This window comes from Scaptodrosophila lebanonensis, unplaced genomic scaffold, assembly GCF_003285725.1.
Source record: "Scaptodrosophila lebanonensis strain 11010-0011.00,11010-0021.00 unplaced genomic scaffold, SlebRS2 tig00000098-arrow-pilon, whole genome shotgun sequence".
Lineage (NCBI taxonomy): Eukaryota > Metazoa > Arthropoda > Insecta > Diptera > Drosophilidae > Scaptodrosophila > Scaptodrosophila lebanonensis.
This window is the reverse complement of record NW_022060568.1, coordinates 2,349,829-2,377,287: the sequence shown is the minus strand read 5'-3', so window position 1 is coordinate 2,377,287 and position 27,459 is coordinate 2,349,829. Positions and strand designations below refer to the sequence as shown.

General features: G+C 38.6%; 2 protein-coding genes across 2 annotated transcripts; both read left to right on the top strand.

Moving 5' to 3' along the window:
* Positions 1-825: 825 nt before the first annotated feature.
* On the top strand, positions 826-25,826 carry LOC115628065 (paired box protein Pax-6). The gene is made up of 9 exons (XM_030524032.1): positions 826-1,894; positions 5,039-5,219; positions 12,311-12,542; positions 20,042-20,215; positions 21,112-21,194; positions 23,830-24,081; positions 24,155-24,303; positions 25,427-25,635; positions 25,714-25,826. The coding sequence occupies exons 1-9, from the start codon at positions 1,644-1,646 to the stop codon at positions 25,806-25,808; spliced, it is 1,626 nt and encodes a 541-aa protein (XP_030379892.1). The 5' UTR covers positions 826-1,643; the 3' UTR covers positions 25,809-25,826.
* Positions 17,527-19,011, top strand: LOC115627778 (ubiquitin carboxyl-terminal hydrolase 15-like). Its single transcript, XM_030523587.1, has one exon. The coding sequence runs from the start codon at positions 17,527-17,529 to the stop codon at positions 19,009-19,011; it is 1,485 nt and encodes a 494-aa protein (XP_030379447.1).
* Positions 25,827-27,459: the final 1,633 nt, after the last annotated feature.

Below are 27,459 nucleotides of genomic sequence, written 5' to 3'. Positions count from 1 at the left end.
AACAGAAGAAACAGCAACAGCAACAACAAAAAGAAAATAAAAAACACACACTAGCAAACACAAATTTGAGCATACATATTCAGGTCTCCCCCTCGCTCTGTCGCCCCTCCCCTACCACTTGTCCCATTCATTTGTGCGTGTATGTAGTTTTATTTGCCACCGTTACCGTTATTATCATCGCGCATTCATAAAGTTAAAGTTGTTCATGATTTCCAGTGATTATAAATAGCTGGGATGATTCTGCGTGTTACACACCGGTCCGGCATGTGGCAGAGCATCTCCATCCCTTTCCCTCATCCTATCTGCATCACTTTCGCTCGCATTAATATTTGCGCAACCTTGTGTCGTCGCCATCGAGCTCATCCAACAACAGCAACAGCAACACAGACGCGTTGGCACAACAGTTCTCTCGCTCGCACACATTCCATATTCCATTCAAAATGGCCGCACGTTGGCTTTTTATTACCACCGTTCGAGCCACTCTATACACCTCTCGCTCCAACGCACACTCTCTCGGCGGCCCGAGCCAAACGTCCGCCTGTGCGTGTGTGTGTGCACGCCTGCCGCTGCTGCTGCTGCCGACGTTGCCAACCGACTTTCAGTGGTAAGCACGTTTGTTGGCGTGTTTTTTCGCTTGAGCAGCTCATTATCGTTTCGCTTCGCTAGCGCGCTGCTACCACCGCTGAAACACGACGGCGGCCACTGAAACCAGTTAGTTGTACAATATTTTGTGCTGGCCAAACTGACACCGACACGCTGACGCCGACGCGGGTTAGGCTTTCTGGCCATACACATTGAATCCGAATAAGTGGCGAGACTTGCATTCTGAGGTGCTGTCGGATTCCGGAATCCGGCGGACTCCGCTGTGCACGCCAATAACGCCAATAACAACAATAATAACAATAATAATAGTAATAACAACACTGAATCAGCACAGCAACGAGAGAAGTTTCTGGCGCGCAGATCGAACTGAAAAGCAAATCAAAAAATTATAAACAAAAATCGGGAGAGAAATTCAATTCAATAAAAGAGGTCCGAAAAAAAATACAAAATACAAACCAACAACCCTAGGCGTATAGTACAAAATAAGAATGAGAAGAAAACGTTAATCAGCCCGCCGAAATCGATCCACTAAGTCGGAACCACAACAAACTAAATGTATGTAGTGTATGTTAGTTTATTTTAGTGTGTAGAAGTGGAACAACCAAATACATAAGTACAAAAGTCAACAAGCCAACAACGAAATGAATACCGTGATGCCGACGCCCACTCATTTGACAGTGCAGAGTCAAGTTCAATTCTAATTCTCTATTTAAAACAAACAAAAAACAAAACAAAAAGAAAAGAAAAGGTAAAAGGAAAAAACGCATAAATAAACACAAAACAAAACGTAAAAATTAAAGCGAAAAGCAAACACGAAAGGTATCCAAAATAAAGTTAGTCAATTTAAAAATCCCGATACCTGAGCAAACTAAGCACGCAACACACCGCAGGCCAATTCGCATTTCGAATCAGTCCCCCGAATAATCAAGAACTGTGCAACAGCAACAACAGCAGCAGCATAAACAATAATAACAACAATAACAACAACAACAACCACAACACATCAACTGAACAAGAACAAGAACAAATCGCATTCAAAGATGATGCTAACGACGGAACACATTATGCACGGGCATCCCCACTCGTCGGTCGGTCAGAGTGCATTGTTCGGCTGCTCCACAGCGGGACATAGCGGCATTAATCAGTTAGGCGGCGTCTATGTCAACGGTCGTCCCTTGCCCGACTCCACGCGACAAAAGATCGTCGAGTTAGCTCATTCCGGCGCGCGTCCATGTGATATTTCGCGAATACTTCAAGTTTCCAACGGCTGCGTTAGCAAAATATTGGGCAGGTGAGAGTTCAATATTGTTGATACATTTTTTTTTGTGTTTTTTTCTCATTTTGTTTTGTTCTCCACTAAATAATGATCAAATAAGTGTTATAATGATCTTGTGATGTTTGCAACAAACAGGGCAATGGATAAATATTAATTGTTTTGTAGCCCACTGTGCATCAAGAATCAATGGACGCTGGCAGAATGGATTAACACTTTTGGATATATTTAACAAATGTGTATGAACAAAAAACCCTCTTTGACTTTAAGTGAATGTAGTTGTTGTTGGGCGATGTCTTTGTAATGGGAGTAGTTTTAGAAGATTGGCGAAGTTGAGAGTGTTTAGAAGAGTGTTTATCTCCGTGAAAGTAAGTTTGTTTTTGTTTAGAATTCACTCTGGCATCCGTAAAGCGGCAACATACTGTGCCTTCTTCTCCAGCTCCATATTAATCTTCATCTAAAGCACGTCCTTGTTGCTCCAAGACTTGCCTTAGAAATCTATATTCGGTGCATCTTTCATCCGTAATTGCACGCATAAAAAGTACTGTTACACAATTCATTCTACATTCTACACTTCATTCAATAAGCAGGATTTTCATTAACATGTCTTCCAATTCCATTCATTCTACTTTTAAAATAACTGTTGACTATATAAAATCAGGCAATGAGAATTGAAAAGCCCCAGGCAATTGCTATTCCTATCCAAGTTACAGAGCTAGGATGCTTCGTCTCGTTGAAAGTGAATAAGCGGACAATTGATCTGTTGATCCTGGCCCCACATTGGGTCTTGGTATCCGCAATTATCTTCATCTTGGCCATTTCTTGGTACTCAGAGGTTTTCCTTTATGCATCTTATATTAAAAATCGCGTTCTTCCTTCATCTTGAGCCATTTCTTTTCTAGATTTACTTTTAGAAAACTCCTCTTTATATCTAAATTCAAATAAAACAGCACAGTTCACCAAAACTTAATCAACATTATCAGTAGTCTTTTTCCCCATTAATACGTTCTTTGAAGTCCCTTTGGGAGCATTAGATATTAACGATAGAACCCTACCCTATTGTATTCTATTTGAAATTGGATATAGAATCCTGATCATGTTTCTGCATTCATATTTAAGTTTTACTATCACAAAAAAGTGATAGTTACGGCCTTCCACTATTCCCACCCAAGTTTTTGGACTTCTATCCTACTCCCCTTTCGTTATGAAAGCGAAAAGTCTGATAGACTGAAAAGCGATTGCTTAATGGTGATTAAATGTGGGGAAGTATTTTGGCTTAGAAATGAGGCTCTAGACGTCCACAGGAGTCCATCATGCTGTATTTGGCAATGCATCGCCTGTAATACCAATCTGATCACCATTAAATAAATAATTAAAACCGGCAGCTCGCTACAACGGAAAAAGAGGATTGACTGTCGCACAAGTTCGACGGTTGTTTTGAAATCGATGCCACAATATTAGAGTTAAGTGCGATTAGTGATAGCCATTGACACATGTCAATGTTATATGCAGTTGGAATGCGTTTGAGTGTGAGATTGCTTCGGGGTTTCGGCTTTGGCTTTGACTTCGGCTTCGACTAAATTAAGTCGCTCTGCTGACTTCGCATGGCATCAAAGTAAAAGGCGCCGCAAATCAAATGAATTGAATGGAATGTGTTTCAATCAGCTGATCAACCAAGTCTGTCATATTTGTACCCATCTATCTGAACGATATTCTGTTTTCATATACACGTACAAGCTAGTGGGTTAGTCTGTTTGTCTAATGCCACAACCGGCGGTCCATACAAATGTCGGATTCGGCCAGATAAGACTGTGCCTATTTATTTAGCTTTTAGTGTTAGTGTAGATCCAATCAAGTATTGAAGTAAGGAAAGCGGCTCTTTTGAATAATTAAAATGCGGAAAATCCGAAAAGCTTGAAGTCCTTTTTAGCATTAGTGAGTTGATGAAGTCGGTACAAAAGTGAAATATCTTTGAAGAAATTCTACAGACTAGAAAACTCACACGATAGTTAGGTTACGTTAGTTAGTAAGTTCATTGGAATGGACATCAGCTAATAAATTTGGCTATTTTTACAATCTCCAGTCTTCCTATGTCTGTTGGATCATGCAAAGAACCTGAACACGATAGTTATTTGTGAGAGATCTAGGAAAGAAAATAATATGCACTAACAGTTAATTGAAGACAAATATGCTTTCCGATATAGAGTTGAAAGGACAGGTCTGAATCTTGATACTAATTACTCGGTGTACCTGCTTCTTAGGTGTACCTAATTATGCCGGCGGCAGGGTAAGCAAAGGCAGGACTCTGTTAATATCCTTTTAAGTCTAGAAGTGTGCTTTATTTTTACAAATTAAGTACACCCAACCTACTGAAGAACCTGTAAAGGCACCAGATTGAAAAATTCCGTTGTCTGTCTACCGGCTTCCACTAAATATATAGTATATAGTATATAGTATATATATCTAATATCGTATGCATTGTATTTCTAGAACGCTTATAAATTTCTTGTCGCTGGTCCCTTTTGTCCCTTTTGAAATTAATTAGCTTTAACATCCAACTTTTCACATGTATTCTCATTACGTATACGCCACATAGCCCAGTTATATACCAGAAGAAGGCATTGCGAATTTATCTCTCTCTCTAGCTCGGTTAAAACTGCCTCTGGCTCGCTTTATTTGGCAGTTTATATAGCACTTTAGGATGATTCTTACATATGTAGAAAGAAATAGCAGCACAAGGGTTTTCCAGCGGTTATAAGTTAGGTCGCTATTAAGGATTAGAACGTGTAGAACAAATCTAAAGGTTTTGATCGATATCGCACTGGCCGGTCTCTTGCTAGTTCTTTTCTTTCTTATGCCGCTTCAAGGTTGATTAATGATCATGCCTCATGGCAATCATTTGTCTGATATGCAAATTAGATCAGAAGTGGCACTCAACAAAACATTGAAGCAACTTCACTTTGCCGCTCATTTAATTAATATTGAGCAAACAATTCATTATGTTTTTTTAGAATAATTGAAGTTGTACTATACGGTGATGGAATGAAGTAATTGGGGAATGAGGATTATAAATAATAATTATATGTACTTATAAAAATATGCTTGCTTTTTAAATATACGCTTTACATTTGGCATAAACACATTCTCTTTCTTTCATTGTAGATACTATGAAACCGGATCAATAAAACCTCGAGCAATAGGAGGTTCCAAACCTCGCGTAGCCACAACGCCCGTCGTACAAAAAATTGCCGACTACAAAAGGGAATGCCCCAGCATATTTGCGTGGGAAATTCGGGATCGATTGCTATCGGAGCAAGTTTGTAATAGTGATAATATTCCAAGCGTAAGTGCCCAGATAAATTCTAAGTCATTTCACAATAATGATTATACTTAAACTTGATCAAAGATTCTATTTGTTATAGTATGTAACTATGTAGTATAGTCGTTAAATAAAGCCGGTTCTTTGGTCAGTTTTATGGTCTTAACAGGAATGTTTTAATGTTATTCATAGGACTTGGACAAGTCTTACTATATATGGAATGTATTTGCGATGATGCGAATATCCTGCATTTGGTAATGTGCCGATTGAATTAAACTCACAATCTGAGATCAATTACCCCTGTATACTCTTCAGTAAATATATATTCTGATTAGCTTGAATATCTCTAGAATACATATATAATGAAGCTTTTAATATAGTCTGTTGAGGTTGATATATAAATATATAAATAACAGGGATGATGAAAAGATGTCCTTATGTTATGACTGTAGTAGTTTCTTATAAGATTGAAGTATATGGCTTTTAATAACAGAGCTGTTAAAAGACAAGACACACAAGAAGAGCGGAAGAACTCTCATCTGTGTAAGATGAAGTATCTGATCAATAATTAAGGAATTAAAAAAAAATCAAGTTTTGCGCCCAATCGAGTGTCCACTGTATGTGAGAGCTACCTGAACTAAAACACTATATACATACACATGCACGAGTATAAGACTTAAATGATGGTAGAAAAATATTTTTTGTTTTTTTAATATATCGATATTAAAGTTGTTGACAGTAAGAGGGGTCGGTCATGTTATTAATTTCGATTCGCATTAGCGTTGTCGTTGTCAAATATTTTTTCCACTTGACGTGGCTTACATTTTCGGAGGGTTGCCGAGGTTTGTCCTCAATGTGCGCAAATCGGTGCACGTGGTGCGGGTTGTGGTGGTGGCAGTGGCAGTGGCAGTGGCAATGGCACTAGCGCTGGTAATGGTAGTTGTTTATCACAGGCGCGCACACACTCTCAGAATGTTGGGCGACCTTCGGCTCATAACTCCAGAGACGTCTTCAATGAGCAACTAAGTGACTGGGCCCGCGGAAACTTGGCCACAACGGCGAGGTGGCAGCGCGCGATTACCAATATCCATACTCGGATGGAAGTTGGGCCGACAGCAAAGAAAAAAAAAAAAACACTACGAGTATGTACATATAACCCGATCGTATAGCATTTGGGAGAGGCGCTGGCGGCATGACTCGAGATTGGTGTCGTGTAAACCGGTATGCGAATGTGTCAAAAGCGAGCGACTTGCAGCCTGGTGAGGAGCAAAGGCAATGCCACTCGTAGCTCGTACTTCGTATGCTGCCACAAACCAGACAACCAGAAAACTGTTGCAGAAGAAAAAAATAAAAAAGAGGCATTTGAAGTCTACTTTACTTGCGTTTCCTGCGGCGCCAGCGTTACGAGTGTGTTAAGAAGCAAAAATTTAAATAAACAGATCTCGACATGAGAAGGGGCTTTTTATTTTTTACACTGGCTTTCTATTTTTAATTGCTTTCTATTTCATGTGCGCGCTCACTCACAATTTCAAATTCCTCATTAAGGAGTGCATGTTGTGTGCTGGAAGCAACAACTGATCATCACACGATGCTCTTCTTGAGGCGTGAGTGTTTGCGACGATTAGTAAGCTTTAGTGCTCGTTCGTGTAGAGTATAGTTTGCGGCAGGACTTAGGGATAGGCAGGTGCGGTAGTGTCGCGTCTTTAGGTAGCAACAGAAAGTGCGTTAACTCGTCTTTATCAATTCAATAAATAGTTTATTCTACAATGCTAAAGAAACGAATTGGTCTTAGCCAAGATTCAATCATTAAGCAAGTTCTAGTTAGTAATTATAACAGAAAATGTATCGTTTTTCTGTTGGTTTGTTTGTTAAGTTTAAGCGTCAAATTAATATTGAAAAGGGAGTGCAACTCAACATTCTTAGAATAAAATAAGTGAGAATTATTCTCAATTCTGATCAACTTCGTCGAAAAGTCTTAGAGTTAAAATGGTATATGCATGGCTGAGCTCGTTTCTGTTTTGAAAGCTCAGTTAGAAGACCAAGTTCTCCCTAATTTGCTGACAATTCTGGGTGCTCTGAGCTATTTCTCCTATAACGGTCCGTAACACAACTCAGGTCCCCAAAGGATGTTCCTAAGTAACGCCACGGCTTCCTTCCTACTTGTACGATGTGCAACATTTTTGCCAAGTCGATGCAGGAGCAAATGATTATAAAAAATGCACAATTGGTGGCTTATTCAGAGTAGAAAGAAACTTGTATGGAGCTTGAATAGTTGTACAGTAAATATATATTGTTAGAGCTTTGGATGAATGCCAACAATTCAATAGCTGTCATGGTAGTATTTGAGATTCCAGTCGCAAAGCTGCGTGTGTAAGTCAAATTACAATTTACTGATAAACTGTGTGCGTTTACTAAGCCGCCCTCCACCCAAAAAAAAAAAAGAGAAAAAAAATTCCATTAAAATCAACACATGCTTTATTAATGCTCGCTAAATATTTTGTTCATGGTTTTGCAAAGAAAGGATCGTTTGAAAAGTGTATGAAGTATGAATGTATGTGGAATCAAAAGCAATTCCAGCAGGGATTAATTTGAGGAAAATGCAACAACGTTAATGCCACACCCTTCAACTATTGAGGGTTGTTGTGCGACGGCAGACAACAGAAGCTGAAGCTGAGGCTGAGGCTCACGCTGGAACAGAAATAGAGGCAGGAGCATCAGCATCAGCATCAGCAACAGTATTAGAACTAAGGCAGAACAGTTTCAATGTCTGCAAATGCTGATCAAGATTGTACGAGTAGTGCTGCTATGTAGAGAGCCGAGAATTCAAAGGCGGCAGACGGTAAGCCAGCACACACAATGGATTAAGTAATTTCGTTACAATGCCTACCCACCGTTTTTAAAATGGATTAGAATTTAGATACTTTTTCAACTGGCCCCTTTTCCATGGTCTTATCCGCAAAAGATGTTTTCATTATTCCGTCAGGTAAACAAATGCATATAGTTGTTCCTTTAATCCTAGCGAGTGCTCTAGTTCTCAAAGGAGGTCGCTCGCTTCCTCGCTCGGTCTATCTGTCTGTTTGTCTGTCTTTTTGTCTGTCGGTCTTGGCGGTTTCTGTCCCAAACAGAAGAATTCGACTACAAAGCCGCAGATTATACAATATAAGCAACCGATGCCACAATGTATACAAAACGCTCACTATGCCAGTAGTGCTCCAGATTGAGAAAATAGAGCGGCGGCGGCGGCGGCGGCGTACACCAAAAGCAGATTGCAGCTGAAAATTAGAAAAAAAAAAAAAAACATTATACTTGTACATATAGAAGTATACGAGTAGAGAAGCCTTGTAGAGCTGAGTCAGGTAACATTCTTAAATTGTTGGACTTTAGCTTCATTTCTCAAATCATTATACCGCACGATATAATGTCTAGGACTCGACGCAATCAGCTTTCATGTTGTACAAGTATGGCCCTCAAAGTGTCCATGGAATTGGGATTGCGAGAGGGATTGGGCCTGGAATAGCGTTGCAAGCTTTGATGTCCTTTGATGTTTTTAACTGAAATACATCTCTTTATGCTGGAAATCAAAACGACCAGAATTACATGCATAATATTCACGCCAGCGTAACGTCAACTCATTGTGGCAAATGAGGAGCACGAGCGTCCAAAGAAATGTCAAGCCCAATACTACGGCCGGCACGTGGCAACACTTAAAGCCCAAAGTGGCATTTTTCATGTCGCAGGCATTTGAAATACACGCAACCACTTTCAGTTATGTGGTTTAGACAGATTGCAGTGGCAGCAGTGGCAGCAGTGGCTGCCTTTTCAAAGGACACACTTTACTTGTAAAGGCTGACTCGGTGGGGGTAGAACAGCGTAGAACAGCGAACGGAGAGCAGACGACAACAATTTACAGAAATCTCGATTTAAAACACACTAGCTAGGCTATTCGTAAAACGTTTTATTAATTTACTCCCCCCTCCCCCACCAACACACACACACACACACACGGGCGAACAGGGCAAACAATTCCATAAGCCCGTATTTATTTACATCTCTATTTGTATTTGTATTTATATTTAATTTTTTCTATATGCCCAGAGAGCGGACCAATTGCGTAACATATGGCGTTTTAGTGCACAATTAATTCTATCGGCTGCTGAGTCAACAGCGGTCGAAACTCTTTCTCCCCAAAACAGATTCCGCCAAACAATCCGACGTCTTTCTACAAGCTGAAAAGGGGGAGGCTTCTCTATTTACTCTACATATCAGTTGTGGCATCGGCCATGGTCTGGTTTTTAGTCGCTTGATAGCTTTTCTGCATAACAAAAGATTTTCCGATTGGTCAGTTGTTTGGTCATGAATTCTGTTTCTTTGCATATGGACCAAAAACCACAAGAAATGTATCCCAAAATGCTTCCCCTAACTCCATTATTATGCCCATCATCGAAGGGGTAACTGGTGGTGTCAGTTTTGTGCTCGTGTCTGCAACACTAGATATACGATTGTGTTTTATTTCAAGGGACGTTTTAACAGATCTATTGAACTGGCCTATAATTGCATTTTCTTTTGATTTGAATCGTCAATTGCCTAAATTCGTGTGTTCTCTAGGTTAGTGCAATTAGAGTGATAAGGAAAAGCTTTCCAGATAGCCCAGATGTTTTTTTTTTTAATTTTCCACATGAGTGAATTTGTCTTAACGCGATGATAAACACTCTGATATCGCTTTGTTACTGTAGCTCTAGGTTACCAAACATATTCTCCTACTGTGAGTCTACAAAAACGCATTCCTGCTCTTAATCAAAAGAAAAGAGGACTTCTCAAACAGTAGGGATCGAAAACAGCATAAAGGCATAAAGTTAATTATATGAAATAATTTTCTTAAAATGAAAATAAGATATCTAAGAAGAATGTATCTTCTAGTATTAAAAAGCGTCGGTGAACTACAAAAGTTATTTTAAAATGCCTAACGGTTTATCATTTGTTCTCGAAAGAATTACATACATTTTTGATAAACGTAAGATTTGTGCAGACTTTTTAATGAACAACCCTTTATGGATTAAAACTGTCGTGGAGAAGGAAATAAAGCTATTCCCCGGAGTGATAGAACGGAACGGTCAATTAACATATTGTGGAACGATTGTTGATAAAGAAATTTCTGCGCTATTCGCATATTTAAGGTCGTGAAATTCTTGTTGATTGAGAAAATTCTGCTTATTTTTAAATTTGTACCAGAATTGTCTGTGAATGAAACGTTACTCAGCGATTTGAAAAGACGCATACAACTGGTAAAAAATCTGACACGTGTGATTGAGGATTAAATTAGCAATGTGTCAAATATTTGATCCCGTCCATGGGCATACATAAGCCTGAATTAGAGATGGGCACGTGCCGAATTACTTACGCTCAAATAGCTGCTCCCATTTCGCATTCGTGCCAGTCATGGCATTTACACTGGCTTCCTGTGATTCGGGACTTCACCCGTAATTAAACTTCTCTCTAACATTTTAATTGTTTCATCTCATTGAGTGAGCAGCAAAGTCGTTATGTTCAAGGAACGGAAGCATTAGTTGCTGCAAACAATTGGAAAAACATTAACGACCTTCTCTGGCCGCATTGCTGATAAATCACTTTGAAAAGTAGTGCAAAGTTTTCTTCCGAGTAGCCTGCGGTAATATTTTTATTATAAGTATACTTTATTGTGGGGATAAACAATTTCATAATTTTTGGTTTAAACTATATGCAATGATATGGCCAGATCTATGTATTTATTCGTCAACAATTGATAAATCCACTCATTAGTTTTTATTCCTATTCCGCGAGTATATATACAAGTATATGTACATAGTTCTTCTTCTCGCTTTTAAAAATATGCAAACAACGCATTAAATACACACAGAGAAAATATATTTCGAGCCACATTAAAAGACAAACAGTGACAGAATTGCGGTCGGACAGGCTATAGCTAGGATAAATGTTTCCATATTGAGAAATTTTCAGTTTATGTGACTCTTTAAATTACTTTCATATTCTGCATTCTTCTTGAACTGCGATTTGTGATATTTTTAAAACTTGATTAATCTCGCTTAGACTTGATTTAAGCAGAGTTCGTACCAAAGACGAAGTTAAGCACCTTCGCCCTGATTTTCAGACCAACACCCCATTTATTTGTGAATTGGTGCTTGAAATATTGAAGCAAAGACAATACAAATGGCTTATAGAAGGTGTTAAGGGGCATATAAATAAGATTTTACATTTTTGCTTGTATATGAAACAATGTCTGCAACTGAATTGACGGGCTTAGGAATTCTAGGCGTCAAATGGAAATTCTCTCTGTACAACACGTTTACATATGTTCATACATATATCTAGTACATACACATATATAAAATAATTGCTATACTTGTGTAATATGAACACTTTGCAATGTCCCGCTGGGTATACAGACTTCCTAATTAGTATACGAAGGCACTTTGACCTTTTCCAGCTGAATGTGAGGAGCAGTATCATAACTTTGAACCCATAACTGACGTTTCCAGTACATATGTACATACACCTTCAAATTCATGCACACACACATACTGTTGTAGGTACACAGATTGTGCGCTTATTGTGCGATATATTTACAAGAAGCGCAAAGTTTTTATTTTCATTGCGTTATATAAGTAAGCGCACTTTTATTCTTGTAAGCATTTCTTCAATGTGCCTGTGCTTGCCAGTGTGGGTGTGAGTGTGGATGTGAGTGTGGATGTGAGTGTATGCAAGTATGTGTGCGAGTGTAAGTGCTGTATGTGCGAGTGTGTGTGCGTGTAACAGAACAAACTGCTATGCATGCTCGCTATGCTTGCTTTCCTCCTCTGACACGGTTTGCAGCAGAGAAGCGTGTGATTGGCTGGAACGCCGTAAGCCAATCACAGGCTCTCGTGCTTACAACGGGGGTAGGAAAGTGGCACGTGAAAGAAATATGAAGATATGTCCATTGAACATTTGCGTTCTAGCACTATACAGCTACAAAGGCCAGACTCAGTTCTGGGTACAACAATAAAAGCAACAACAACAACAACAACAACAGCAAAAACATGAACAACAAATTTATGAGTCGTTTTTGTCTTTGATTTCAGGTTTCATCTATTAATCGGGTCTTGCGCAATTTGGCATCACAAAAGGAGCAGCAGGCCCAGCAGCAGAACGAGTCGGTGTATGAGAAACTTCGCATGTTCAATGGACAATCCGGTGGCTGGGCCTGGTACCCGAGTAACACAACGACGGCACACTTAGCACTGCCGCCAACACCAACAACAGTAGCAACGAACTTGTCTGGACAAATAGCTCGGGATGATGTTCAGAAACGTGGTAAGCCCTCTAATGCCATACACAGAGTCATGCGTTAAATTAGCAAAGTCGGCGCTACTAACAGATGCAATAAATTTGGTTGCTCCCCTTTGAAGGTCACAATGAACGTGATTGATTTAGCTACAGCAGTCGACATCGAACCCAACCACGACCACGACCACGACAACGACAACGACCTCATACGTTCATATACAAATATGTGCATACAAGTATATATACATACATATGTACATATATACTTGGTATGTACATTCACCTCGTACATAGGTCCGTAGGCACTGTAGGCATTGTAGACCAGAAGTCTCCATGTGTCAAGTTTCATTAGTGTAAGCCGATAACGTACAACCTGCTCTCAGGCTTGCAACCGTTTGCTCAATATTCGTTCAAGGTGTCAATTAACTGCCCGACACTTCAGCTCATCGCTTTCAACTCACTTGAAATTCCCAACAAGGAGCCACGAGCGGCAGGCAAACAGCCAAACAGCCAAACATTTTATATGTATATTCAAAACAACTTATTGTGCGGATATCAGTTTATGAAATCTTGTCCTCTAATTGGCTATCTACCTGAATTGCCTTTTAATTTAATTAAGCCCATTCATTGATAGAAAACGAACTCTAGAAGTATTTATGTACGAGTAGTGCTATAGAACCGACGGATGAACTAAACAATTAACAAAAACAAAAAACTTTATCGCATTGTCCAGACAACCTTTTCCATTTATTCAAAAGACAAAAAGGGCACATCAAAGCCATGTCTGGCTTCTCATGCTCCTGCATATTAACAATGAACCCCTTTGAACAATTTGTATTTTCAATTCAAATCATTTATTGAAAATGTAATTTCAATTTTTGAAAGCCGATAGATAGTTGGGTATGAACCGAGGCCATTCTTTTTACGAATTACCTATCATTTGCACACTCTTTTGTTATTTTAAAATTGGATTTTCGCATTAAGGTTGATTATTCAAGAATATAAAACCAGAACACACACAATTGAAACACAATTATGTTTCGAATTTTCATTTTGTAGACGGTAAAGAAATTTCAAAAATGAAATGAAAATATTTATTAGAAAAATCAATGAACCAATGTGTAATACTTGTATAAAGCTTACAAGGAGATCCATTCGAACAAAAATTTCTATAAGACTAATAAATATTTGTTAAAAATACTTAAAATGCACCGTAGAAGGTGAACCTTTTCCAAAACAAGTGTCGATACATTCTGTAACATTCTGATACAATTTATATCAAAGGTGAAAACTTGCAAGTATATTAATTCTTTTCTGTTTGAAACAAAAGTCATCAATTTTGTAATTCCTTTTGCAAATATACAACGCCGTGAGAACCCTTTCTTAATTGTGGCGTTGTTTTATGTTTGATAAAGGAATAGGTTTTCAGGACTAAAACCACGCTGTCTATATGAAGGTACAATGTTCGTTATTATAAAACTGTCTCAAATTTTCAATGAACAGCATTTCATTTTAAAGAAAAATTTAGCAAAGGCATCGCGAACTTCCCCAAGAAATAATAAATTCAATGATGTTTTTATAGAATTTAAAACCGTTCAATAAGGTGTTACTTTGTTAACTCAAAAACTCATCTAGCTATATATTGTTGACGGTATTTTTGAATAGCCTTCATTTTGCCAGCTTGTTTAATGTTTGAAAACTTTATTTGCATTGATTAACTGATTCAACTGATTAGTGTAGCTATAATAAATTAGTTATGTATTTTCCACCTTTCCATAGTTGTGAGAGAATGAGGAGAGGAGATAGGAAGACAGATGGTTAAATTTTGGCAATTAACTTGCTTTAGAATATCTGATCTATATTGTAAATAAATGGTTGTCTGAGCACTGTAGTTCAATTTAATTATTTTCTCAATCATTATTATAATCTTGATGTGCGATAGACAATTTGAAAAAGTACTTTCGTTTGGCCTCTGAAGCGTGAAAATGTAGTCTCATTGCGCAAAACTTCATTACAAATGCTAGAGGCAGGGGCAAGGGCAGGGTGATGGAATAGGAAAACATCTTCAGAGTGCTGCTCTCACATGATAATGCCAGTCATACAAGTATACAAGTACAATTTAGAAAATTGAATAAGCTACATGCATCTCTTGATGTGATACAATTGAAAACAACAACCCTCAGGAGCCCGACCCCGACCCCGAGCTCGAACACGACCACGATAGCGACCACGACCTTTTCGCAAGCTCGGAGACATTTTGTCACAGATGATCAAACATTGGGGCAAACAAATAGTTAATTTGTTGGTCATTTGTTATTTGCCATTAAATCTAATTGAGGGACGCAATTCAGCTTCTGTTGAAATTGTTGCTCGCAATTGCTTTTGTTTATTCGCCGATCGAAAAATAGGGCTAACATATGTCCCTTTGCCAATAAATGTCACCCCATCATTACACTCTAAACCAGAAAACACACATAAACATTACTCCCTGTGTGTGTGTGTGTGTGTGTGTGTTTGTATTGGACGCAAACATTTCCGCGATGTTGCTTCAAGATAAGAGCATGGAGAGCACGGCAATCGACGAAATGATTTTCACAAATTACTTTACAAACGCACAAATGCCGAGGCAGTCGAAACGACACAAACCCCTCATATACTATACTTACAAACTATTCTCCCATGCATATCGGACTAATGGGTACATGTTTGTTCGACCCATTATGGTGGCATGCATATGTTCGCAAATACTAGTATGAAGTAAGAACTCATGTTAATTATCTGTCAATAGTATAAATACGAACGAGCTTAATAAAAGTCCTTAGCCCGCACTAGCATTCCATGGTAATTGATTCACTCGCATTTATACTCCACCTTTCAATGCATTTCCATATGGGCAATAGACCGACTGATAGTCCCACTTTCTGGTATTTAGTTCCAAAGCTGGTCTAGGATTTACACTAAGAGTAGCTGGAGGCTGCTCAATGCAATGGACGAAGGCATCTAATTAGCATATCGGCAATAGATTGAGCAACAATCAATGCCTCCCCGCTAGTAAGCTAGCTTGTTCAAGAATTTAAAGTAAATGTATTGCAAGAAAAGCTCTCAATTGGGCCTTTAATTCATACACTATGTATATCTGCATACCCTGTAGCTAAGGAGGGAACGAGGCGATGCAGAACCCAATCTATAAGCAGTTAATATTACTTTTAGATAATATTAACTTAACATTAAAACTACTAAGGTAGCATGTTGGCTGCCATGGCTGTCTACACCTAAGCTTTGTACCTACATTGAAAACATAAATTCTTTTTAATTTATGCTTTTTAAATTAACTTTATAAAGTAGGATTAGAGCTAAGGCATCTGAGTTGGCAGGGAGAATGTCTCTCTGGTTGGAGAGGGAGGGGCAGGACGTGAGAATATGAAGTATGGTGCTGACAGGTTTGTAGATTTTTCACATTGTCGGTTCGATTTAGTGTTTGTTTGTGTGTCGTAGTTATATTTTTCCTGCGTCTGGAGAACTATAGGCTCGGTATGTGTTTAATGGCTAGAACTTCTAAATCGTAACAGCTGGGAACACAAAAACGTACATATATAATATCAATTTTTATCTATATGTCTATGATTCAAAAAATCATCTTTCTAGAAGTTTTTAAAGCATATATTCTATTTGTTATTTAGTAGAAAAATGTTTTCTTTTAAACTAAAGGCTCTAATCATGAAAAGTTTAGACTTGCGTTTAGTTTCAGCATCAATTAGCCAAATCAATTAAAATTTAAATGACTTCCAACTTTCAAATTTTGAACGCTATGTTCAATCTCCCTGAATCAAGGCTAAACCATAAGACTGGGCGAACATTTCAAAAGTAAAATACTGAAAGAAAGGCCTACAAGTGTTTAGTTAAGTAGTTAGTTGAGCCGATTTGGCTTAACCACTTGGGTGTCCGTATTATCTGCAGCTTTGTTGTATGAAGCAGATGCGAATAGCTGATCAACGGAAACAAAATAAACACTTAAACTTTATAGTTTTACTTAAAAAAACGCAAAGGTATATACATATGTACATATTCTAATTGATAGGAAAAAGAAAATTCAAAAATTAAAAAAATCGGACAAAGTTTTAAACACGTTATGAGGGTAAATTAAATAAAAAATGTACTAGAAAAGTCGTGATTATTTGTTAAATTAAAAAGAAAATAATCTGACCTGATGGAAACACTTTATCAACCACTTCAGAAAGTCATCCAAATTCGAAAGGTCAGACAGGCAAATAATTTGCAACAGCAAGTCATGAAAAGTCGATGGTTGCGACAATCGATGTATTCAAATCAAAACATCGATGAAACATCGAAACATAATATAGTAATGCTTACCGCATTCTTTGCAAAGGGCCATTTGGCTGTCCCTGCATTTAAAAAAAAAAAAAACTGCCACACTACAGAAATTCCGCTCTTTCGCTTTAGGCTGTACATTTCTTCATGATTTTCTTTAGATGCTGCGTGTCCAAAACCAAACTTACTTTGAAAGTCCATTGTTTATCGTTATCCACAACTACTAACAAACAACACAGCAATTATTTCTGCACAAATAATAAAGGCACAACAAAAATTCTAAATTTTACTTACATCCTTTCCGTTTCACTACGTCGGACAGAATGAAAAACAATCGATGGTTGTGAGCAAAACATCGATGTATTTCAAAAGTGCAAAAACATCGATACATCGATAGTTTTTTTTATGTTTTATATAAGCATTGAATCCGTGCATACAGGTTCAGCACCTTACAATACATCGATAGTGCCATCGATTGTTTTTCCCGCTCTAAAGAAATGTAAATTCCAAAGCCTGCTCTTCCATTAGTTTGCATATATGTAGTATCTGTGTAATCGTATTGGCTTTAATTAAAGGAAGTCTAGACATAACAGTCAGGTGCCTGAATTTGAGAAATTAAATTCACTGTCCTCTATTGACTCCATGTGAATATTAGTAAATACTTATTGAAAGTAAAACAACAATGATGAAAGCAAACCCATTCGTGGCCAAACTTATAGGCAAGCATACGAAACTGTTAACAAAAATCAAAGAAAACGGTGTGCTGCTGAATAATGCAGTTAAGAATTTATTCGATAAGAAAGGCTTCTGCAACAGCGGTTCCGGCCAGAAGTTGTTAAAAAATATAAAACAGCTTGAATGTGAAGCAAAAGCTTACGAATTAGAGAATATCCAGCTGCGTGATTCGCTTTCGAAATTGAAGAAGCAGCTAGAGTTGCAGATCCGAGGTAATCAGCCAGGAAATCAGGAACCTCAGCTGCTAGATAAGCAGCATGGATGCGAGCGTCGGGAAAGTGACCGCAAGCTGGTAACTAAGGGTACTGCGAAGCGTCCAGCACCAAGACCTAGCTATAAAGAGGTCAAGAAACCACGGCAGCAACTAGACCGTGATTACTCGCCGGCTGTGCGTGGCAAAAATATCAAACTTGGCCTCACAGGTCTGAGGAATTTGGGAAACACCTGTTATATGAACAGCATCCTTCAGTGTCTCAGTAATACGACCCCTTTGGTCGAATACTGTACAAGCGACCGCTTCAAAAGCCACATAAATTCTGATAACCAAACAAAAGGCCAAGTAATCGAAGAGGTTGCTGCTATCCTAAAAAAATTGTGGACAGCTAAATTTAAAAGCGTGGCCTGCAACGACTTATGGCATATTGTGGGACAGTTCGGGGAAAGCTTTAGAGGCTCAGCTCAGCAGGACGCTCACGAGTTCCTCACCCTTCTAATTGATTTTCTACAGTCGGATGTGCAGACCATGCTTGTCGACCCTCGAACAGACCGGATGATTACTCCAGCGAAAACGGCTTGGAACGAATTTACAAAGTGCAAGGAGAGCTTCATACTCCAATTGTTTTATGGGCAATTGAAGAGCACCATCAAATGCAGGGTTTGTGCCACGGATTCACGAAGATATGAGGTTTTCTCAAGCCTCAGTTTGGATCTGCCGCCCAATGCGGATGTCTGCGATCTGAAAGAGTGCTTGGATATGTACTTCGGCAGTGGGGGCGTAGAGGGCTGGAATTGTCCAGGCTGCCGGAAGAAATGTGATGCTTTCAAAAAACTGGATGTCTCAGTACTTCCACCGGTCCTAGTTATACAGATAAAACGTTTCTGGCCCAGTCCTCAAGCTGGAGGTGGCTATGAGAAGAAGAAAACGTTGGTGCACTTTCCTCTTGAGGACCTGGACATGCAACCTTATGTAGCACCCCTCGAATTCGAGTTGAGACCAGATATTCCCAAAAAGTATCGGCTGTATGGCGTATCGAACCACTTCGGCTCCATTGGCAGTGGACACTACAAGGCACTCTGCAAGAGCCCTGTCTACGACAGCTGGTTTCAATTTAACGATCAAATCGTGGAGGCTGTAGATATGTCAGCTGTAGTGTCAAGGGCCGCCTACATTCTGTTTTACACCTGCTTGCCTCGTAAGCCACTTGATGGCTGAATAAATTTGGCGAAAATTTTGATATGTTTTGCGGGTGTTTTTTTTACCAACGCAGGAGGCAAATTTTTATAGTCGCCTTTGAAGAATTGGTATTGCACTGGAAGTGGAGAGAACAAACTAACTCAAATATTAAGAAATTTTTAGAGGTTTGATTCCTGAAATACTTGCAGTGTAGTAGAATATACATATAGTTTGTCCGCCAGATAAACTATAAAATACAATTTCTGGATAAGTTTTTGGCAAAATATCAACTAAATACTTTAGTAGAGTTCGAATGTAAAGTGACCGTTCATATTTAGGCATATACGAAATATTGGAACTATCCAACTCCATTACAGTTCAATTTTCAAAGATTTGAAGCTCTCAAAATTCTCAACAAATCTATATTTGTGAGTCGAAAGCATTTGCGTTTGTCCCTTTTTTGAATGAATATGTTTATCTAAAGAATGTCGTCTTTCAAAAGCAATGGAAAGAGTTCTTGAAAGTTTACAGCAAGCTTATATTGAGGAAGACTACAAGTATGTAGTACCTGAGCAAATCGGCTATCGAGCATTAATCATATTCGTATGTTGTGCAACTTCCCAATTAATTGCCTCAACCCTGATTTCGGAACGATGAGGTGGTTACTGTGACCGTGGCGGCAATTTAAGATAAATTAGAACCCTGTTTGGTGGCATGGTGTTCCCATTATTAACGCATAAGGAGACCAACCGTCAATTGGCTGAATGAGCCCGAGGCGGTTACACGGCTACACCGTCGACATAGTTTGACAAAATACAATATTGAATAGGATAGAAACGCTTTAAGCGGTGTCGTCATAGTAACTCCCCGAGCTATAAAAGAAATGCGTTTTTAATCTGTGCAACCCCACGCGAGTAGTCCCTGCTGTTCAGCAATTCAGCAGCATTAGAATGGAATTAAGGGGCGTTTGCCACTTTGTTACTGTTACGGTTATGGTTACGGTTACGGTTACAGTTACAGTTACGGTTACCTTGACTGTGCTTTTAATCACTGACACCTTTGCTTACAGATCTCTATCCCGGCGACGTGTCGCATCCGAACTCGCACGAAAGCACTTCTGATGGAAACTCCGACCACAATTCTTCTGGCGACGAGGACTCACAGATGCGGCTACGGCTAAAACGGAAGCTACAGCGAAATCGCACCTCATTTACAAACGAGCAGATTGACAGCTTGGAGAAAGGTATATATAGTATGCATAATGTATATGTATGTATATATACAGAGGGACTAACAAAAGCTTCAATAGTTGGTAGTATTTTTATTTTTATTTGATTTACTTTGCTAACCGTTTCGAATACCAGAAGAGAGAAGAACAACCAATTTGTTAAGCGATTCAACTCAAAAGCGTTAAAATACACATGGAACGAATGCATTGTGTCTGAAAATTGTTTCAAAATGCTTCCAAAGATTTCAGACTGAAGTGCTTTAAAATGTTCAATCAAGACTAAGCATTGGCATGAAAAGCCATAACATGCAGCTGGAAGAAACCTGCTCCACGATATTTAAATGATGTGTGAAAAGGTTCCTCAGACCAATATTTCCAAAAAGAATTGCAATTGCAAAGGAGAACTCGAAAAAAAAAATATAATAATTAAGATTATATTTACGACCAGGAAACCAATATACAAGTATATGTAATGGAGCCAAGCTACAAATCAAACGATACTCCATCAAAGCGAAAATTGAATCAAAGTGGTATACCGAAGAAAGAGATTCTGAACTTCTTAACTAAATGAGGAGACGAATAACTCACGCTGCTGATTACTTTACTGGGGTCTACGAAAAGTTCGCTCAGCATCATATTATCCGGATCTGGCGCCATGCCATTTCGAGTTTATTCAAGTTTGTTTTTGTTTAATGTAATGGGAAAAGGGAGTTAAGGTACAAAAAAAAGACTTGGTTTACAGCTCAATATACATTGCAAAAGAGTGTTGTGGGGTTGTCTTTCATTTTCGAATCAAACTTTTGTTAGTCTCCTCGTATAAACCTTAAATAAATACATATATAATATTCTTACTAACATGTGCTTTTTGCACTTCTTTTCATTTCTCTTTTGTCGGCTGGCACCTCGAATAGAATTCGAAAGGACACATTATCCGGATGTATTTGCACGGGAGAGGCTTGCAGAAAAAATTGGTTTGCCAGAGGCACGTATTCAGGTTTGTCTTTCAGTTTTGTTGAATTCTTTTTGTTTAGCGCTAATGTGAACGCTTCGTTTGCCGGCGACGCATTATAATTTCTTGAAAGTCTCTTCAATTTGTTTACCGTTTGCCTATTTGCATATTTCGTAGCTGGGTCCGCCTTGTTTGTGCGATCCAAGTATATTATGATTAACAAAATATATCAGCTATCCGACAAACACGAACACAAGTACTTAAGAGTTTATTTACGAACGAATATGTATGTATGCAGATGCAGATGCAGTTTCTCTTTCTCTCTCACAAGTATAATAATAGATGGGTATGAGTAGATGTAAGCCGTAAAAGCACCCAATGCCCAATATATATGTGTATATGTATATGTATATGTATGGGGGTTGAACAATTTGGTAACTGAATTTTCTGATGTGATTGCTTCGCCTTTTAACCACACGGCTGACTGAGAGGCAGTGGCAGAGTCGCGATTTCGAGCTTCGAACTTCGGGCGGCTCGGAGTCAACCCTCAAACTGACGGCACCCCTGCGGCTTCTTGCTATTTATTATTAATGTGTTTTATACTCATGTTCGGCAAACTGCTTATGATTATTTGTATAAGTGAATAAAAACAATTTGACTGTGAAAACACTTGAAACTACTTGCGATTTTCCCATTGCCGTGTCCCTGTCGGAAGAAAGAGTTTTGTCAACGGAAGAGTGAAGAGAATGCGCTACAATAACGCAAAGTAATAAATGTCATGGTGAAAAAATATTAAAGCACAACAAATATTATAATCCTAATTCACCCTTTTGTTGTTACCCTTTTGTCGAAAGGCAGGCAACTACAACACATCCCCATCACCATCAGCATCAGCATCACCATTTCGAAAGGCTCTGTCTAGCTGAAATTTAGTAACGCTCCCGACTCCTTCCTGACTGCTGATTCTCGATACTCGATTCGCAATTTTCGACCGCCTGCTACTGCGACTGCGACTGCGACAGCGACACTCCAAGGCCTAGACCTTTCCTCATTTCGCTTCGAGTGCCTCGGCAATGACTCCAACTTGAACGAATTGTGACACTTGAGTATTTATTAATGTCGCCCCTGCAATGCAGAGTTCAACAATGGCAACAACAGCAACAACACCAACAACAACAATTGTTGTTACAAGTGTTTTTTTTTTTGTTTTGTGTTGTTTTGTAGTTTTTGTTTTCATCTCCAGTCGTTGATCACTCAACTTGGCAAAAAGTTAAACACGAGTCCTCTTTTTATTCTTGTTGTTGTTGTTGCCATTGTTGTTGTTGTTTGGCCTGCCGGGGCGTTGCAGACTCAATAAACGAAGGGGGGTGGCACTCTAGACGTCAGTTTATTACGGAAGCGCCTCACAATTCAGTTTTATTTTGACAGATTATGCACTCTTTGGGGCACTCAGTGTGGCTCTGTTAACGTTTTAAGTTCTGATTTTTCAATCGATTCTCAAGATACACAAACAAGTGTATATATTCAAGAGAATCAACAAAATGTATATCAATAGAGATCACTAATTGCTTCAAGTAGTGCAAAGCGAATGCGGTCAGACAGGCAAATAATTTCTGCAAACTTTCAATAAAGTTCATTTCATTTAAGATCAGAATTTTTCCAACGTCGAACTCTTTTTATATTACAAGTACTATAAGTAATCTTCAGACTTTATTCGACTAATCGTTAGCTTATTAGCAATAGAAATTAGAAATATGTATATATTCGTGAAATATTTTCAAACGGAAAAATAGGAAAGAGCAAAATATTAAAAAATGGCATTCAATGACAAAGAGTGGTGTTTTTCAATATTCAAAAAGGTAATTAGAAATCACTTCAAGCTTTCACTTAAATGTAATGATGGCTTCATCATTGAGTTTACAAATAAATCAAATTGAATACCAAACATTAGATTTACTGAAGTAAGCCATAGAAATCTTGCTTGAAGGTAAACAGGACTTTTAAAAAATAAAAACATAGCATTGATATTTTGAAATTTATATTTTGAAAATGAGATTATATTATATTTATTCAAATCACCTTCCGACTCAATGCAGCGTCTTGCACGATTTGGAAGTACAACTAATTCTGTTTTTACACGCTAGATTGGTTTCAGAAAAAGTCGTGTAAAAATAGACATTGATCATATGTTATTTTGAATCGTGCTAAATGGAATACAATTTTTCATTTTCAAACCGTGTAAAAACAGAATTAGGTGTATTTTAATTTCCATTTCCATTAGTTTGGAAGTCATCCAATAATATGTGGCGCTGTCAAAAAGGAATATTTAGAAGCAAACTTTGTTTCCTTTGGAAAAAAAATAGTTCGATTAAAGTCTGGTTTCCTCATCATATGTATATGAATGAGTTCAACTTTAGAACTTGATGGAGAGAAATAAATAGGGGTAGGAATAGATCGAAACTGTAATCAGAAGACGTTAACAGCTTCACTCTGAGCAATCCAAATTGTTTTACATTCTTTTCTATATTATTTCCTTTTGCAAGTTAAACTTTTGAAAGTACAAGCATTTTGATTTGTGGATACAACATACTTGTATGTACTACAAGTATACATATGTATGATTTAGTTTTTGGCCCGCCGATAGAGTTGTGCAACATTTCGCTAATGGATGCATTTATAGGTTTGGTTCTCCAATCGCCGTGCGAAATGGCGCCGCGAGGAGAAACTGCGCACCCAACGACGCTCGGCCGACAATGTTGGCAGCAACAGCGGCCGCACAAGCACAAACAATCAGTCCGGAGCAGCTGCGTCCACAGCTGCCACAACGGCCAGCAACTCGGCAGCGGGCATTGTTAGTTCTGCCGGCTCCGATGTGACTACGGCCGCACATGCTGGCAACAATAGCTTGGCCGAGAATTCAAATGGGCCCACAGTAAGTTAAACTTAACATTTTGTATACACTATGTGTACGAAAATGTTTCTCCTTCTCTTTTCCCAATTTCTAGATTCTCGGCGGCGATGCTGGCGCGGCGCACACAAGCTCTGAGAGTCCGCCACTGCAGGCGGTGGCCCCACGCTTGCCATTGAACACTGGTTTCAACACAATGTACTCCTCCATCCCGCAACCCATTGCCACGATGGCAGAAAACTATAAGTGAGTCTTTCGAAAATCCTCAAACTTAATTACCTAAGCCATCCTCCAGCTCAGTGCTCACAACATTAGGCTGTCTGAGCAGACTCCTCTTTACTCCTCTCCTCCTCTTTTCTGTTGATATTGTTTTAGTTTACATGACGTGCACGAATCCTATGCCTCTTCCCAACTTATATAGCTAAGTTGATAATATGTAAAAAGAAAAATCAAACATAATATGTAGATGCAGTGAAAACTCCCTTAGCGGACACTTTTTCAAAAAAACATTCGATCGGTGTATAAAGTATTTAAGTCTATAAAATTGGCCGATCGTGAGTGTCCGCCTAAGAGAGTTTTCACTGTAGATGATACACGTAATGCCTCCGGGACTCCAGAAACTCTAAAAATTCCTCTACTAATTTGTAAAGCTTCTTAACTTCGGTGTTATGGATGCCTAGTTAACTGGATTCGCTGTTAAGCTTCTCATTTAACATTGCGATTTGCAAACGTAAACAACTTTTGCGAATTGAAATTCACAAATTTCCGTTCCAAAGTTTTAATTCCAATGAACTTTGACAGAGTTCATTTAATATTTACACAATAGATAAAATTTCAATACATTTAATTTAAGTATTAAGGAAAATATTTACAAATTTATCCAATAATTGTTGGCAGCCCTAAGAAAGGCAATGGAATTACAATTCTAGTTCTACCCCAGAGAAGAAAACCCAGAATAGCTTTCCTTTGTTACAACTGACCAAAAATATTGACTATCAACTAATTGTAAACGCTTACATAACCTGCTATAGTCCGAATTATCAAGCCTGTTCGCGTTTCCGAATTTGATCCATTTATGCGGAATTCAAATTAGAAAATGCACTCAATTCCGAAAAATCAAAAAATTATTGTAAACAATTTGTCTTGTAATTTTGTTACACAATTCAGCTTTTAAACATATGTAGGATTACATTTTCGCAACAACTGGATTCCATGTACTTTGTTTGAATTTGAGAAAAACTCCCTTTCCCCTTTCGCGTAGTCTTCCATTAGGCCCCACCTAACAGAGTTTTTAATTGTTAACACTTACATATGTACCGAAATATTTGAAGTGTGAAATTGTAATTGCGATATATATTGTCTCCCACAGCTCAATGACCTCCTCACTCAGTTCGATGACGCCCACATGCTTGCAGCAACGGGAGAGCTACCCATATATGTTTCACGATCCGTTGTCGCTCGGCTCCCCGTATGCGGCACACCCACGTAACACTCCCTGCAACCCAGCAGCGGCCCACCAACAGCCCCCCCAACACAGCGTCTATGGCAATAGCTCGGCAGTAGGGACGGCTAATACAGGTGGGTGACATCTAAATATATATATATATATTTGGACCTTAACCGATCTGTAATATAATATTATATGGTATATTGCAGGTGTAATATCTGCTGGCGTTTCAGTGCCTGTTCAGATATCGACACAGAATGTCTCTGATCTGACGGGCAGTAATTATTGGCCACGTCTTCAGTGATCGTCAATTTTTAATTTGCCGACAGATTTAATATCGAAGGCGGCAGCAGCAGCTGTTGTTGCTGCGCAGGTTGCTGACGAGCAACAACAGCAACAACAACAGCAGCAGCAACAACAACACCAGCAAGCGCATATGATCGCTAAAAAGCCAGAGATGGATAACCCACCAATGATAATACCACAAATGGGACCATGTCCATCATTGTACTTAAACATGGGGGACACAATAGCCGGTCCAGCATTAACGCCGCCAATGTCCCCATCTGTCTCATCGCCAGCCCTTCCGGGCAGCCATGCGGACAGTCAATCCCACCCCCATCCCCATCCCCAGCCCCAGCCGCAATTATTCCATCACACTCACGTTCCCTACACCCATCATCAATATCTTCATCAACACCATTGTGGATCAAAAGAAGTGTACAGTAAAAATATAACCAATACCAATCACAACAGCAACAACAGCCGCTGAATCTGATCTTGAATCTGGATCTGAATCGCAATCGGAATCTGAATCTGAATCGTGGTCTCGAAGCTCATTTGCAAAATGATTTTTGTTTTTATTTTTATTTTTTTATTTTTTTTTTTTGTACTCGAATAAATATTTTAATTGGTTAATAATATGTGCTGCTGATGCTAATTGGATGAACCATTGATGGCCAAAACTAAAATGTGCAATACGCATATATGTATATAAGTATATATATACCTATATATATGTATATGAATATACAAGTATATAGATGTATTAATGTGTTTTGGTGAAAGATCACAAAAGGAATAAACCTAAGCCGGAAAGTCAGAGGAAAAGCGCGCAATATTGAAAGAGATCTCTCACATGCACAAAGGGTACAAATTAGTTTTTGCTAATCTACCAGAGAACATCGCTATATAAAACCGACTAATTACTCTTAAATTGTGAAAAGCTTTTTGATCAATATACGAGTATACACGTATATATACATGTAAAAAACCGAAGAAGAAGAAGAGGAAGAGGAAGAGGAAGAAGAGAGATGAAAAGTAAATGTTTCGGTCACCCAATCATTTAACTATTGATGGACGATTAACGATTAACGATTCGATGGACTGGAGAACATAGAAATAATTGAATTTTTTTGAGAAATACTCCATAAGATGGATTGGAGCAAATAGAAATAATTGATTTTTTTTTTGAGAGGACGAACTCCATAAGATGGACTGGAGAATATAGAGATAATTGATTTTTTTTCATAGATTAGATGGACGGAAGAACAAGGAAATACATACATACATTGAATTCATCGTTGGGCTTCAACTCATTGTCGATGTAAATACAGTATATGTATAATATATACGCTAAATTATATATATATATATATACATGTATACATACATATATGTAAAACGGACGTTAGCGACGGTTCTGTGTGAAAAATTTTTAAAGGTGTTTTCCCTCCCCCCACCCCCAACAAAAAAAAAAAAAACAAAAAAAAGAAAGAGGAAAATGGCAAAACCCGCATCTGTGATCCATGGGACAGCGTAGCACCAAATTCTTTATGCCAGATGTGGGACAGCTTGGTCAACATTTTGTGCACTTTCATCCAAACACATCGATGTACGCCTGATGTGAAAGCCAGAAATAAATAAATGTGCTTTGGGCCCGAACTGAACTAATA

What these genes read in the sequence shown, in the direction of transcription:
- LOC115628065 (XM_030524032.1), top strand. Translation starts at nt 1,644, where the DNA reads ATGATGCTAACGACGGAACACATTATGCACGGGCATCCCCACTCGTCG. An exon ending in GATTGACAGCTTGGAGAAAG is followed by an intron (nt 20,216 to 21,111) that starts GTATATATAGTA and finishes CACCTCGAATAG; the next exon opens with AATTCGAAAGGACACATTAT. An exon ending in ACGATGGCAGAAAACTATAA is followed by an intron (nt 24,304 to 25,426) that starts GTGAGTCTTTCG and finishes TGTCTCCCACAG; the next exon opens with CTCAATGACCTCCTCACTCA.
- LOC115627778 (XM_030523587.1), top strand. Translation starts at nt 17,527, where the DNA reads ATGATGAAAGCAAACCCATTCGTGGCCAAACTTATAGGCAAGCATACG.